General features: G+C 44.4%; 1 protein-coding gene across 1 annotated transcript in view; it reads left to right on the top strand.

Moving 5' to 3' along the window:
- LOC309547984 (transient receptor potential cation channel subfamily V member 1-like) overlaps positions 1 to 15086 on the top strand; it is a 278758-nt gene continuing 263672 nt past the window's right edge. Inside the window, exon 1 of the mRNA XM_082247975.1 lies at positions 1 to 135. Within this exon, the coding sequence (XP_082104101.1) occupies positions 97 to 135 (39 nt within the window). The 5' untranslated portion in view covers positions 1 to 96. The remainder of the gene's footprint in view (positions 136 to 15086) is intronic.

Here is a 15086-nt window from a genome sequence, read left to right as displayed (position 1 = left end):
CTGTGATTTTCATATTCATGAGGTGGGCTTGTGTGAGGCCCGGGCTCGCTTTGTCCAGTGAGGGTGTTGGCGAGTTGAGCGGAGTCCGGAGTCGTCATGTCTTTCATCCCGGGACAGCCGGTGACCGCCGTGGTGGTGAGTGGGCTCGGTGGGGCGGACATAGGAAACTCCTGACAACTCCTTGTGTACTTTATGTGTGTGAGTGAGAGAGAGCGGGGAAGTTCCATCCCAGCATGGAGATACCGGGGGCACCGGACACACCTAGAGCACTCCTATTACGTCATCAGCACACCATAGAGGAGTCAGGGGGACTGTAGACAGTTGTGGTCCCTGCACCCATCATCCCCTGTGATTGGCATACACAGACATGGGTGTATATATATATATATATATATATATATATATATATATATATATATATATATATATGTATATGTGTATGTATGTATGTATGTATATTAATGTGTATGTATGTGTGTATATATACCCCCATAGGTAGGTGTTTTACATGTGACACCAGTGATCTGTGTATAACATGCATTGTAATGCACGTGCAGCAGTGATCCACCGATATTGGTTTTTCGTTGCCAATGTCGATATTTTCCCAATGCATATCGGTATCGGCTGATATGCGCCGATATTTTCATACATTTTATTTATTTTTTTTTCTAACGACAGGTACTCCTTGTGCAGGGATCTGGGGGTCTAAAAGACCCCAAACCCCTCCTCTGCAAGTTAAAAGCATTCAAAATGGCCAAGTTTGGCTGTTTAACCACTTTACCACCGGAGGATTTTGCTGTCTTACGTCCGGGCCACTTTTTGCGATTCGGCACTGTGCGACTTTAACTGACAATTGCGCGGTCGTGCAACGCCGTACAAAAACAAAAATTACGTCCTTTTTTTCCCACAAGCAGAGCTTTCTTTTGGTGGTATTTGATCACCTGTGCGATTTTTACTTTTTGCGCTATAAACAAAAAAAGAGCGTAAATTTAGAAAAAATAACAATATTTTTCACATTTTTTTTATATGAAATTCCCCCCCAAAAAAATGTAAAAATCTAAATTTTTTAAATTTTTTGGCCAATTTGTTTTCTGCTACCTATGTTTGGTAAAAAAAATCGCAATAAGCGTATTTTGATTGGTTTGCGCAATCGGACCCCTGACTGACATTTTTGACACTTTTGGGGGTACCAGTGACATTACTGCAGTAATCAGTGCTATACATATGCACTGTTACTCTAAAAATGACACTAGCAGGGAAGGGGTTAATTTTATTGGAGAGGGAGGGGTTAATGTATGCCTGGTGCTTACTAACGTGTGTGGGGGGAGGTGACTGAGTGACACAAGGACAGATCGAGGGTTCAGCTATGCTGAACCCTGCAATCTGACCCTGCCTGTCACTTCGGAGATCCGCCCGCTTGTGTTTACACAGGCGGGCGGATCTCCACACTCGATTCCCCGACGATCGGGGAAGAGCAGCAGCGATCACCGCCGCTCCTCCCCTGGCCCGACTCCCGCTGTGACTGAATACAGCGGGAGCGAGCCTCCGAAAGGGGAGGGTCTGCCGACGTAGGTCTACGTCGTTAGACCTACAAGAGCCACTTTGCCGCAGTACAGCTCTAGTGAGCAGCGGCAAAGTGGTTAAATGCTGTCATTTTTTTAATCTGGCGCCGAGTACCTGGAAGTGTCATGACATCACTTCTGTGTTTTTACATGGAGACCTGATCAGTGCCGAATGCGGCTTTGATCGGGTCTTTGGTGGCTATGCAGGCTGGTTGCCCGGGTCGGTCTCCCGGTGGGACAGGAGACCCGGGTGAGCTGCGGAAGGGGGGGCGTCCCGTCCCCTCCCGCTCCTTGTAATGACTTCTCAGCCGCATCGGTTGTCATTACAGGACAGCTGACCATCGGCTATGGACACCGGTACCGGGGTGATGCCTCTAGCTGCAGGCATCACTGCGGTACAAGCACTTTCCCAAAATATCTGTAACCTTCGGGGCCGATTCTGATATATTGGAGAAAGTGTATATCAGCCCTCGAAATATCAGCTTTACCGACAATCGGTCGATCCCTAACGTGCAGTGTACATTCACCCATAAACAGCCATTTGTGTCATCTGTCACACATTGTAGGACTGGAGGAATCCCATTACACACCATTGCAGCGCATAGGAATAAGTTGTAGGGCCGCCTTTGGGTGTGTTTTTTGTCCTTCATAGACTTCAAAGAGTGCATGTGGAAAAATGCAAACGCACAAGTGTGAAGCCGGTGTTCAATCCGATTACTGCTACCCATCAGATTCTGCAACCAGAAGTGATGTATGGACTATAACAACTTACTGCGCATTCCAACATGGCCGCTATGCATTCCAATAGGTTTCCTAATGTGACAGAACACGAAGCAGAGGCGGACATCTTCTTACACCCACGCAAGTCTTGAATTTTACATTTATTTTAGCAGTAAACTCACCTTATAGACTGAATCACAGTATTACATTTTGATATCAGGTAGATGGTGGCGACGGCCATCTTGGTACACCCCGCACTGCTCAGTGACAAACTGATTATATAGAGAAATATCTTGAAAAATAGTGCAGCGCATGAATAAAATGAATAACCTATGGGATTCAAACATCCAAAGGGGACAATAATGATAAATGATAGTCCATATAAAGCAGTTTAGGGCTGCTTAAAGCGGAGTTCTGGGCACAAAAATTGTTTTTCAATGAACATACCCCCGGGACAGTCAGGACTAGTACATTCCACAATGGATAGCCTCTGATCTGTCCCGGTTCGCACTTACCTGCAAGAAGAAATACTCACTTATAAAATTTCTTCTCCAGCGTTGCCATCTCTGTTGTGGGCAGCTGAAGCCGGCGCGATCCTCTTCTGCGTCCTCTTCCGTGTCTTCTTCTCCCAGAATGCGCCTGCACCGACCCCTCTCGTCACTTCCGGTGCGGCGCCGCATTCCTACACAGCTTCTGGGCATGCCCAGAAGCTGTTTAGCAGGGAATGTGGTGTCGCTCCGGAAGTGACGAGCGGGGCCAGTGCTGTCGCATTGATTCCTGGGAGCTATGACGTTCAGCTCCCAGGAATCATTGCAAGCCAGGAAGTGACGACGGAGCCGCGGCACAGAGGGAGGAAGTGCAGAATAGGTGAGTATTTTCTATCTACAATTACAAGGTGAGTAAAAAAATATATATATACCTAACTATCCAATTCCTTTTCAGGTGAAGAAGAGCCAGCGGATGGGCACAAAATCGATTAGGTCGATTTTGTGCCCGGAACTCCGCTTTAACAGATGAAGAGGAGCCTTGTGTGGAAAGCGATGAATGAAAACTTCATACACTGGGGGTCCCGTGAGGATACAGCCCATCCACCAAGACACACCGTGCCTCTGGCCTCAGTACCTCCACCACTAGGGGTCACAGAGCCTGGAAAACATCCAATCCCAAAAAAGAGGGTCCCAGAATAATCTCCACGGATCCCCGGATAACATACATTAAAAGAGAAGATCTAGTGCTCTCTGATTTCTATACAAAGGTTTATTACAACATAAAATCATATACTCACAAGCGATGCACTGTCACAGTGCAAGAAGCCAGCAGCAAAAAAAAAAAATCGCCAGTACAGCGCTGCTTACAGGGGAGAAGTTATGATGTCACCACGCTGTACTGGTGATTTTTATGCTGCTTGCTTCTTGCACTGTGACAGTGCATCACTTGTGAGCATACGATTTTATGTTGTAATAAATCTTTGGATAGAAATCAGAGAGCACTAGATTTCCAGAAATCTCGCAGTATTACCCAGGAGCTGATCTGTACTGAGCCGTGACCTGCCCCGCCTCCGCCCGCCTCCTCTCAGTGAGTTGTACTGTATGCATTGTATTCAGGACGTGCTCTGCCCAGCCTCCGCCCGCCTCCTCTCAGTGAGGATATAATGCTTTCAGTCCTCGCTCACTGAGAGGAGGCGGGGCAGAGAACGGTCTGAATACAATGCATACAGTACAACTCACTGAGAGGAGGCGGGGCAGTCACGGCTCAGTACAGCTCAGCTCCTGGGTAATACTGCGAGATTTCTGGAATGGAATACATCCCAGCACACACTGCGAATCGCCGAATGACGTCATCGCCGATCGGACCCGGAAGTGAGGAGAGGAGGAATAAAGCAGAAATTAAGGTATTTACTAGCAAAAAAAAAAAAAAAGTTTCCATTGGCAAAAGCTGTTTTAAAGGGGATTACATAGATCTATGTAATCCAACCTATTAAAAAATGGGTGGAACTCCGCTTTAAGCAGCCCTATACTGCTTTATATGGACTATCATTTATCATTATTGTACCCTCTGGATGTTTGAATCCCATATGTTATTCATTTTATTCATGCGCTGCACTATTTTTCTAGATCTAACTTTAGAGGTTTGACCTTCAATGTATAGCAGCGGTCAGTTTAGAAGTGATTTTTAACATTGTTGTGTTATTGATTGTGCTCTGAATATTATTTTGTATATAGGGAAATAGACTATTTCACTTGGTCGCGGTGAAATAGTTTATTTCAGTATATAAGGTGAGTTTACTGCTAAAATAAATGTATATTAAAGACTTGCGTGGGTGTAAGAAGATGGCCGCCTCTGCTTCGTGTCTGTCACATTAGGAAACCTATTGGAACACATAATGGGCACGTGGGAACGCATGGCGCATGCGCAGTAAGTTTTTCTCGCCCGAACATCACTTCCGGTTGCAGAATTTGATAGGTAGCGGTATTCTGATAGAACACAGGCATCAGGACTAAAGTGCCGGTTCACACTAGTGCGATGCGGGAACCCTGCAAATCCACTGTGGGTTCCCGCATCGCACCCAACTCGCAGGCAGTTCAGACTGCCATATGCAAACTGCTGGGAGTGTCAGTACAAAGTTAATGACAGCCCCAGATTAGTTTGCATATCGCAGTGCGAACTTTCAATTTGGATAGGAATCGGATTGCATAGGTGTGAACACCCATGCAATCCGTTTCTGGTGCTAACCAAAAAAATCTGTGTAAACTAGGCCTAAAGCTCCATTTTAGTGTTGGGTAATTGTGAGCATTCCAGTTGTTTGTCTGTGCTTGTTGTGTTGGTCATTTTGGCCCCGGCTATAAGCTAACACTATGGGAATTTAATGTCTGGGATCTACTTTTTGCCCTGAAAATTGAACTTCATTGTCACTACTTGGCTTTATTCCTGTGAATGTGGGGATACCTAACAAACTCCATGTAGACAATGTAAACCTGGGACCCCAGGGCTAATGAACAACATTAACATTGGGCACAACTGATCCTGCAAGATTCTGTACAAGTATGAAGAAAGAAACCCATAAATATTACTTACAAAGCTGATTATGTCATCATTCTAAAGCATTCCTGCCAGAGAATGCTCATAGGGTGGAGCAGAGCTTTAAGGTTTTATTGCTTCAGAAGGACGTCAGCAGAAGTTTGAAGATTTTTTTTTTTTAATGTTTCAGGCCCCTTTTACACGGAACTGAATCGGATTTGCTCAGCAGGGGATCTGCCTGCTGAGCAGAGTGGATGGATGACGATTCTGCTCTGCTCTTTGAGCTGCTGGGTGTAAATGGACTGCCTGTCTATTTATACCCAACTGCCATCCGATTCGCTTAGAGGATGGAAAATCCCCTTACGTTTTTTTTTGTGATCTGGATCCGATTGAAGACAAGTCTGTTTACACCTGCCACGCCATAGGGATAAATGGATCATCCGATCAGGTCCACCTGGAAAATTGACAAGTGGACCTGATCATGTCCCCATGTGAAAGGGACCATCTGGTGTTATTGCTGTCTGTGCCCCCATTAAGGCGATGTACCTTCTCTATGTCATGGCTTAAAATGTACAAAACATTTTATATGCCAGAAGCACTGGTTAGAATATTTATGAGCTTAAGGCCTAAGTTTCAGTTAAACTTAGTTTGGCTTAAAATCCGCACAAGGGACAGTATTTGCATTTAATGTCATTTTTGCTGGTGCGGGCTGTCATAGTTGAAATCCAAAGTCCTCTACCCCACCCATATACCCTGTAGCAGGAATCTTCTGGTGCTGTGGGTGTTAATATGCGCAGCCGACCTGTAGCATGTACTCCTCGATTGCTGACTGTTCGCCTTTTCAGGCCCCCTTGTCCATTCAGATTAAATGTTGAACATGTCATAGTTACCTGCTCTGTGGAGTGGTATTGCACAGAGCAGCCTCCATTCCCTGCTGGCGTTCCTAGCTCCTACACTCCGCTGAGTGCCCCTATAGCAAGTTGCATCCATTGGAGACACACAGAGTACAGCCAATTTTTTTCTGCTGGGAAAGACGTGTCAGGAGACATATGTTCTTTAACCGCTTTACGACCGCCTGCCGCAGTATAACGTCGGTCACGCACAGGAGGTTAGGGGGGTGAGTGCGCGCCATGCTCCCACCCCCGCTCGTCAGCGGGGAAGCCAATGCAGTGGGCAGGCGGCTCCGCTTGCCGCCTGACACCCGCGATCGTTCCCCCGCTGAGAGGGAAGAACGGTCAAATGTTATTAACACAGCTGACCGTTCTTCTCCCTGGAATGATCAGAGCCCCTGTGATCCTTCTATATAGGATCACATGTCTCTATGGTCAGTTCACAAGCCACGCCCCCCCACAGTTAGAATCACTCCCCTATGGTCACATTTAACCCCCTGATCACCCACAATGTTAACCCCTTCCCTGCCAGTGTCATTACTACAGTAACTGCATATTTTTAGCACTGATTACTGTAGTAATGTCACTGGTCCCCCGACAGTGTCAAAAATGTCAGTTAGGGGTCCGATCTGTCCGCCGCAATGTCGCAGTCCCGCAGAAAATTGCAGATCGCCGCCATTACTAGTTTAACCACTTGCCGACCGCCGCACGACTATCTACGTCGGCGGTCAGCCCCTCACAGGCAAACTAACGTAGGGCTACGTTGCTTGCTTGTGAGGGTCTAGGGAGCGAGCGCGCGCCCCCCGGGGCGCGCTCCCGCTCCCGCGTGGTCACGGACCCCCCCCGCGCGTGTGACCAGCGGACCCGATGTCCGCCGGTCACTCGGCGATCGGCGGGGGAGAGGGAGAATGTCAGGCAGCTTGTGTAAACAAACTGCCTGTCATTCTCCTCGCTGCAAAGACACTGATAAAACGGATCTGGTATGTAGATCCGTTGATCAGTGTCCTTACAGCTAGAGCCACAGCCAATCACAGTAGAAACCACGCCCCTAGGGACACACACAGCCCCTCCCTTCCAAATAAAGTTAACCCCTTCACTACCAGTGTATTTTTACAGTAACAGTGCATATGTATAGCACTGATTACTGTAGAAATGTCACTGGTAACCCCAAAAGTGTCAAAAATGTCAGTCAAGGGTCCGATCTGTCCGCCGCAATGTCGCAGTACCGCAAAAAAAATCGCAGATCGCCGCCATTACGCGTTAAAAAAAAAAACAACAAAAATGACAAAAATCTTTCCCTTTGTTAGTAAACGCGATAACTTTTGCGCAAACCAATCAAAATACGCTTTTTGCGATTTTTTTTTTTTTACCAAACATAGGTAGCATAAAATAAATTGGCCGAAAATTTTTAAAAATTTTGATTTTTACATTTTTTTTGGGGGAATTTCATATAAAAAAATGTGAAAAATATTGCTATTTTTGCAAAATTGACACTCTTTTTTTGTTTATAGCGCGTGATCAAAAAATCGCACAGGTGATCAAATACCACCAAAAGAAAGCTCTGTTTGTGGGAAAAAAAGGACGTCAAATTCGTTTAGGTACAGCGTCGCACGACCGCGCAATTGTGCGTTAAATTCACGCAGTGCCGAATCGCAAAATACCCCCTGGTCGGAATGGGGGTAAAATCTTCCGGGGCTTAAGTGGTTAAAAAAAAAAAACAATAAAAATTACATAAATCTTTCCCGTAGTTTGTAGATGCAATAACGTTTGCGCAAACCAATCAAAATACGCTTATTGCGATATTTTTGGTAAAAAAAAAAATTAAAAAAATGTTGCAGAAAACAAATTAGCCTAAAATGTTAAACTTTGATTTTTTTTTTTTTTTTGAAAAAAAATTTTTTTTTTTTTTTTTTTTTTTGGGAATGTTGTATAGCATAATGTGAAAAATATGATAATTTTTATTTTTTTTCAGAATTGTCGCTATTTTTTTGTTTATAGCGCAAAAAATAAAAATCGCACAGGTGATCAAATAACACCAAAAGAAAGCTCTGTTTGTGGGGATAAAAAAGACATCAATTTTATTTAGGCACATCGTCCCACGGCCGCGCAATTGTCCTTTAAAATAACACAGTACCGGATCACAAAATATGGCCTGGTCATTAAGGGGGCAAATCCTTCCGGTCCAGAAGTGGTTAATGTGCCAGGACCTGCTGCTGATCATATTGGGACTCACTGGATGAGGAGAAGCATTCTGTACATGGCAACCTCATGTCGGTGAGCAGATGGATGGATTAGCGGGGTCACCAGTGATCGGGAAAATATCTGGTGTAAAAGCCCCGTGCTCCCTGCATGGCCGTTGGTTTCCTGAATGTCACAGTTGGGTTATACTGGGTATGGCTGACCGTGAGCCTGCATTCGCCCCTGAGCAGAGCGTATTCCTGCTGATATTGAAGCAATTTTTTCAGGCGTTTATTTTTAGGCATTTTTGCATCTGTATCAAGCTTTAGGGCTGGGTCACATCGGGAATCGCACAGCGATGCGCTGTGCCTTCTTGTGCAATTCACATGCAGTTCTTTGCGGTGCCATTTCAACCCATTATTTTGAATTTTCTGAAACTGCACTACAAGAAAAGTGGTGCAGTATGCACTACTTTTGGAAACGCTGCAACCTTCCTTATCACATGGTCCTTTTATACCATGCAATCTGGTGCACTGCGTTTGGGGTTTCATTAAATCATGATTGAAATCTGCTGCAGATCACAACTGCAGTGTGCTTTGAAGGCAGTTCAGGAAATGCATACAAGAACGCTGGTTCCCCTCACCGCATTCTGGTAATGGGCACTCCAGCATTTGTGCCTTGGGCTGGGCAAGGAGAGGAGAGCGGTTCTAGAGGAGAGAAATCCTGTACTAAATATGATATAAAAAAAAAAAAAAACTGATTGTACAATTAGAAACGTGTAGGGGGCAAGCTGAAAACCGATGAATAGTGAATGGGGGCTGATGGTTAGATTTTCAGGAAAGTAAAAAAAGCAACATGGAATTTACGGACACAATGTATCCAGTATCTTGTTGATCTGGATTACAGCTAGATCCCCGTCTCCATACTGTGTATAAGACCTTTGTCTGCTCTGAGTGGATCTAAGAATAAAATCAGTCAGAAAAGAGATGCAGCCCCAGCCACCCATGGCTGTCATTTGGTGGAACTACTAAATAAAACCCCAAGTTCCATGCACAAGCTCCAGCTTTAACCTTTTGAATAGTGGAGGCTTTGTTCCATGAAACATTTGGGATGAGGCCTGGGGAATATTGTATTTTATCTCAGGAAAGAATTTCACCTCTGGCTATTAATTTTACTCTTGTTCTTTATTACAAGATCCCTGGAGCCTGAAAGTAACAAGTTCACAGAAGTAAAGTATTTGTCTAAATTTGCAAATATTATTTCACTTTTTTGGGTGTAGTGGAGAATGATCAAGTGATACTAAACGGAGTGGCCATAATTCATTCACATAAATCATGGCACTGTTTTTAACCTCGAAGTACATTATTGCTGCAGTACTGTTGTTTGGTCACATGATTTTTTTCCAGTTCTTTGGCATTTGCAGAGAAAGATCTTTTGGTAGAGGCTTCTATTACTGATTAATGCTGGTGTATGCTCTCTGCAGTGTGAATCTGATTGGCTGATTGGTGCGGTGCCAGTCACATGATGAGAAAAAAAAAAAAAACATTTTACAGCTCTCCATAAACCTTTGAGCGTCAAATGTGTATTTTTTGTGCATTAACATGGTGTAGGCGGAGGTAAAGGTGATTGACACTAGCTATTTATTTTGTTCAGATGGCATCTACATCCAGGGCTCTGTTTACTTTGCAGTTATTAGCAATTACATGCATACATATATATATTTTCAATCTGCCCAGGGCTTTTTTCAGCAGGAACGCAGTTCTGGCACCTCCAGCACTGAATGTATGTAATAGCAAGGGGAGTGGGGTGTGTTGGAGGGTCTCTTGATGCTGGCTGCTTGGGGATCTATTGTCACTGGTAGGGATCTGGTATTGTGTGAGGATCTATTGTTGCTGGGGGGTATTATGTTGTTGGTAGGGATCTCCTGTTGAGGTAGAGGTCTATTGTTGGCTGATCTATTGATACTGGTTGCTGGAAGAGCAGTTGTTGCTACTAGAGAGGGGGTCTAATGTTGCTGGGGTGGATCTTTTGTTGCTGGGTGAGGTATTTTGTTGTGTGTGGGAGATGGGTAGGGGGTGGAACCAAGGGACCATGCTTAGAGGTGGGTGGAGACAAGGATTGACTCAGAAGAGGGGGAGTTCCTGTACCTATTCTCCAAGAAAAAAAGCCCTGAATCCGCCTATCCCGTCCCCACAGTGTTTAGCAATAGGAGGACATTGAGGAAGAGGGAAGCATGACCCTGATCTCGGCAAAGAGCCGCAGCTCTTTACCCATGTGATCGGCTTTATCCAAACAGTCGATCACATGTAAACAAGGAAGTTCTGTTTATTGGCTTTTCCTCTCTCACATTGACAGTGTGAGGAGAGGAGAGTTGATAAGAAGCACCTCACAGGGAAGGCTTGTAAAGGTAATCCAGGGCACTAATCATCGATGCCCTGATTACAATGCAGTGCCCCTTAGTGATGTCAGCCTGTGCCTCCATCAGTGCTGCCTCACTAGTGCCGCCTCCATCATCAGTGCTGCCTCACTAGTGCCGCCTCCATCATCAGTGCTGCCTCACTAGTGCCGCCTCCATCATCAGCGCTGCCTCCATCGTCAGTGCTGCCTCACTAGTGCCGCCTCCATCAGTGCTGCCTCACTAGTGCCGCCTACATCATCAGTGCTGCCTTCATCATCAGTGCTGCCTCACTAGTGCCGCCTCCATCATCAGTGCTGCCTCACTAGTGCCGCCTCCATCATCAGTGCTGCCTCCATCAGTGCCGCCTCACTAGTGCCGCCTCCATCAGTGCCGCCTCCATCATCAGTGCTGCCTCACTAGTGCCGCCTCCATCATCAGTGCCGCCTCCATCATCAGTGCCGCCTCCATCATCAGTGCTGCCTCCATCATCAGTGCTGCCTCCATCATCAGTGCTGCCTCCATCATCAGTGCTGCCTCCATCATCAGTGCCGCCTCCATCATCAGTGCCGCCTCCATCATCAGTGCCGCCTCCATCATCAGTGCCGCCTCCATCATCAGTGCTGCCTCACTAGTGCCGCCTCGATCAGTGCAGCCTCCTCTGCACACATCAGTGTAGGAGAAAAATTACTTAAAACATCTTCCGACAGAAACTAAGAAACCTTTTTTAGTTCTTTGATTTTTAGTCCTTTTTTTTTTTCATATTTTATTTTTTTGTTTGCAAAAAATAAAAAAAACCAGCGGCGATTTAAATCCCACCAAAAGAAAGTTTGGTTTGTGTGAAGAAAAAGGAAAAAAAATGAATTTGGGCACAGTGTTCTATGACCATGCAATTGTCATTCAAAGTGCGACAGCGCTAAAAGATGAAAATGTGGCCTGGGCAGTAAGGGGGTAAAAGTGCCCAGTATTGAAGAAGTTAATGACACTTTTTAAGACTTCTGTCAGTTTTTATTGTCTTTGTCCCCTTTAGGAATATTTCCCAGTGTTTCCTGTAGACTGACTACAGGAAAGTGAGATGGAGCCCCTGTAACATGTCTAAGGACAACCATAAACCATTTGGGAGATTTCCAAGACCACACAGGAAGTGGAGGGAAATCCTAAAGCAGAACTAAACCCATTAGCTGTTCCCAAAACCGTTACATTTAAGACATGCCTTAGAACTTGGATAACTGTCACAGCTGCTTGTGCCCTCAACCAAACTGTGAAGCCATCAAATGTCTGAAGTCATGACTGATCGCGTGCAGCACCATGACAACTGCAGATCAGAGGCTAAGATGGCAGCTTCCTTGGCTGTAAAGGATGGAGCTGATAGTTTCAAACTATCTTTTTTCAAATCTAAATGCAGAGCTTTGGCTGGAGATCCACTTAACCCAAAATCCATTTCTTTTTGTGCCAGTATTTGCAAGGGGGTGCAATTTTAGAGTTTTTATTCTGCTGCAGTTTTAAAGACGTATCCACTTGATCTTCACAGTAGTTATTAATTTCCTGTACATCCCCTAAAACCACTTGCCTCCAAATCACGTACCTGTACGCCAATTGGCTTCAAGTGGTTAGACCGGAATGATGCCTGCATCTGCAGGCATCACCCCGGTGTACCATTTTTTTAGAGCTGATGGTCGCTGCCTGGCAACAACTGAAGCAGCCAAGCAGCTGCTCTTATGTTATTACAAGCAGCATGAGAGGACACTTGCCTTGGCGCTTCCGTCTCACTGGGAGACCGGGTGACCAGCCGGCACCTCGGCTGGCTGGAGACCCACAGAAAGCCGGGATCGGCATTGATCGAGTCCTGGATATGGTAACCCAGAATGTCATGACATCACTTTGTTTACTGGCATCCTAAAGGCGCCAGTTTAAAAAAAAAAATCAAAAGTATTCAAAAAAGCAAAGTTTGGCTTTTTTTTTTTTTTTTTTTTAAATGCAAAGGATAGATTTGTAGACCCCCAGGTCCCTCCATAAAGAGTATTTGTCACTGCCTATTACTGTCACATAGACGTTTACCTTCCTTGTGACAGCAATAAAAGTAATCAAAAACAAATTGAAAGCAACAGTGTAAAAATAAAAAAATATATAAATTAATAATTAAAGAAAAACTATAAAGTGCCCCTGTGCTAGCGTGCAAAGGCGAACGTCAGGCAACGTCAGGTGTGCGTCAGGTAACCTGTAATGGCTTTAAAAGCCTCCCCTATGGATAGTAAAATTGACGTCGTTTGTCATGATTGTGCGAGCACGCACAATTTAAAGCATGACATGTTTGGTATCTATATACTTGGTGTGACCTCATCTTTTTAAATTTTACAAAATTGGGTTATGTATTGTATTTTTTTTTTGCAATAAAATTTAAATAGTGTATTTTTCCCCAAAAACTGCATTTGAGAAAGCGCTGCGCAAACACAATGTGACATAAAAAGAATTGCAAACCCACCAATTTATTCTCTAGGGCCTCTGCTTTAAAAAAAAAAAACAAATAAATATATGTATGTGTGTTTTGGGGGTTCTAACAAATTTTCTAGCAAAAAAAAAAACAGATTTTCACATGTAAGCAAAAAGTGCCAGGTCTTTAGGCTACATTCACATGTGAGCGTAGCGTTTTCGCGCGTTTTTAACAGCGATTTTTTTTTTTTTTTTTTTTTTTTTTTTTTCCCCGTGATTTACAGGCGTTTTTTTGTGCAGGCATTTTTAGATTGAATAGAGACCAATGGAAAACGCCTGTAATCTGCCCAAAAAGAAGCTCATGTACTTTTTTGAGCATTGGGCGTTTTTGCTCAGTGTCAAAACGCTCAGATGTGAACAGGGGCCATTGAAATGAATAGGATTTGTCTTGTTGGGCGTTTTGAGAGCTGATCCAAGAGCAGAAAAGCTCCCCAAAACGCCTAGATGTGAACGGAGCCTTAAGGTGATTATTATTATTTTATTTATTTTTTTAAATAAAAAAAACTTTCCTTTACAAACACATTATACTTAACCTGCTCTGTGCAGCAGTTTCACACAGAACCCCGATCCTCCTCTTCTCGGGTCCCCCACCGACGCTTTTGGCCCCTCCTCACTTGCTATGGGGACACTCATGCATGCTTGCTCCCAAATCTGCTCTTTGCATCTTTAAGACAGAGCGCAGCTCAGCCCTGCCCCTCGTGCCAATGGCTCATGCATCTTCGCCAATCAGGAGGCCGAGACCCCTGGGAGAGCCTCGGATCTCGTGCACATTGCTGGATCAAGATTGAGCTTAGGTAAGTTTTAGAGGGGCTGAGGGGGGAGCAGAACACTGGAGGTTTTTTACCTTCATACACCGAATAGTAGACTAGTGAACTTGATATATAGCTTGCATGTCTGATATTTGTATAAGGTGTACCTGCTGGTACACACCCTTTACTGCACTTCATAGAGGTTCTGTGTGTAAAATTCACAGTACAGACAAGGGGCCAAAGATCTACTGTACCCTAAATTACAGAATTGGAATAAAGGGAAGTATCAACATTACATGTAAGAGTTTTTATAAGAAGATATTTTGGTGTGGCATATTGTATTTTTTTTTCTTTGTTCTATTCTCTAGAATAGTCATTGTTTCCTTATCGTGTTTTTACCCCGTGTCTTGTCTTGTTTTGATTGTTGCTAGGTAAACACAGGAAGCCATCCTGTTTGTCAGTACTTGTGCTTATGAATCATTCTACGGTATATGTGACGGCCAGTGTATAGGATTTCTAATCTACTATGGATTACGTGCTGATCCAGTTGTGGTGTGGGCAAATCAGATACAGAGTTGGTAATAAATGTGATATTACTTATGATGCTGTTCTGTTATTAATAGTGGGCTTCCTGGCAGGTACCTGTGTCATTTTTTATGGTAGGCACCAAATTTAGAGTTCTGGTATGAAAAGGGCTTGCCATGGAATGTACAGTTATGTCCATATATAATTGGACACGGACACAATTTTCATACTTTTGGCTCTGTATGTCACCAGAATAAAATTAAAACTAAAAACAATCCAAATGGATTTAAAGTAGGGATAGACCAATATGGTTTTTTCAGGGCAGATACCGATATTTTGGTCACAACATATCGATATGGGCCGATATTTTATACATTTAAAGTTTTGAAAAATAAAGACAATTTTTGACACATCTGGTACTGAACATGTTAATTTTTTGTTTTAATGCTTAATGGCTGGCTGTCTGGCACCCTGTGGTGGGTGGCTGTCTGGCACCCTGTGGTGGGTGGCTGTCTGGCACCCTGTGGTGGGTGGGTGGTACAGGGCCTGTGGCTGGCTG

The sequence above is a fragment of the Pelophylax lessonae genome, assembly GCF_965119305.1.
Source record: "Pelophylax lessonae genome assembly, chromosome: 2".
NCBI lineage: Eukaryota > Metazoa > Chordata > Amphibia > Anura > Ranidae > Pelophylax > Pelophylax lessonae.
The sequence above is the reverse complement of the archived record's forward strand: the minus strand, read 5'-3'. Positions and strand labels throughout refer to the sequence as shown.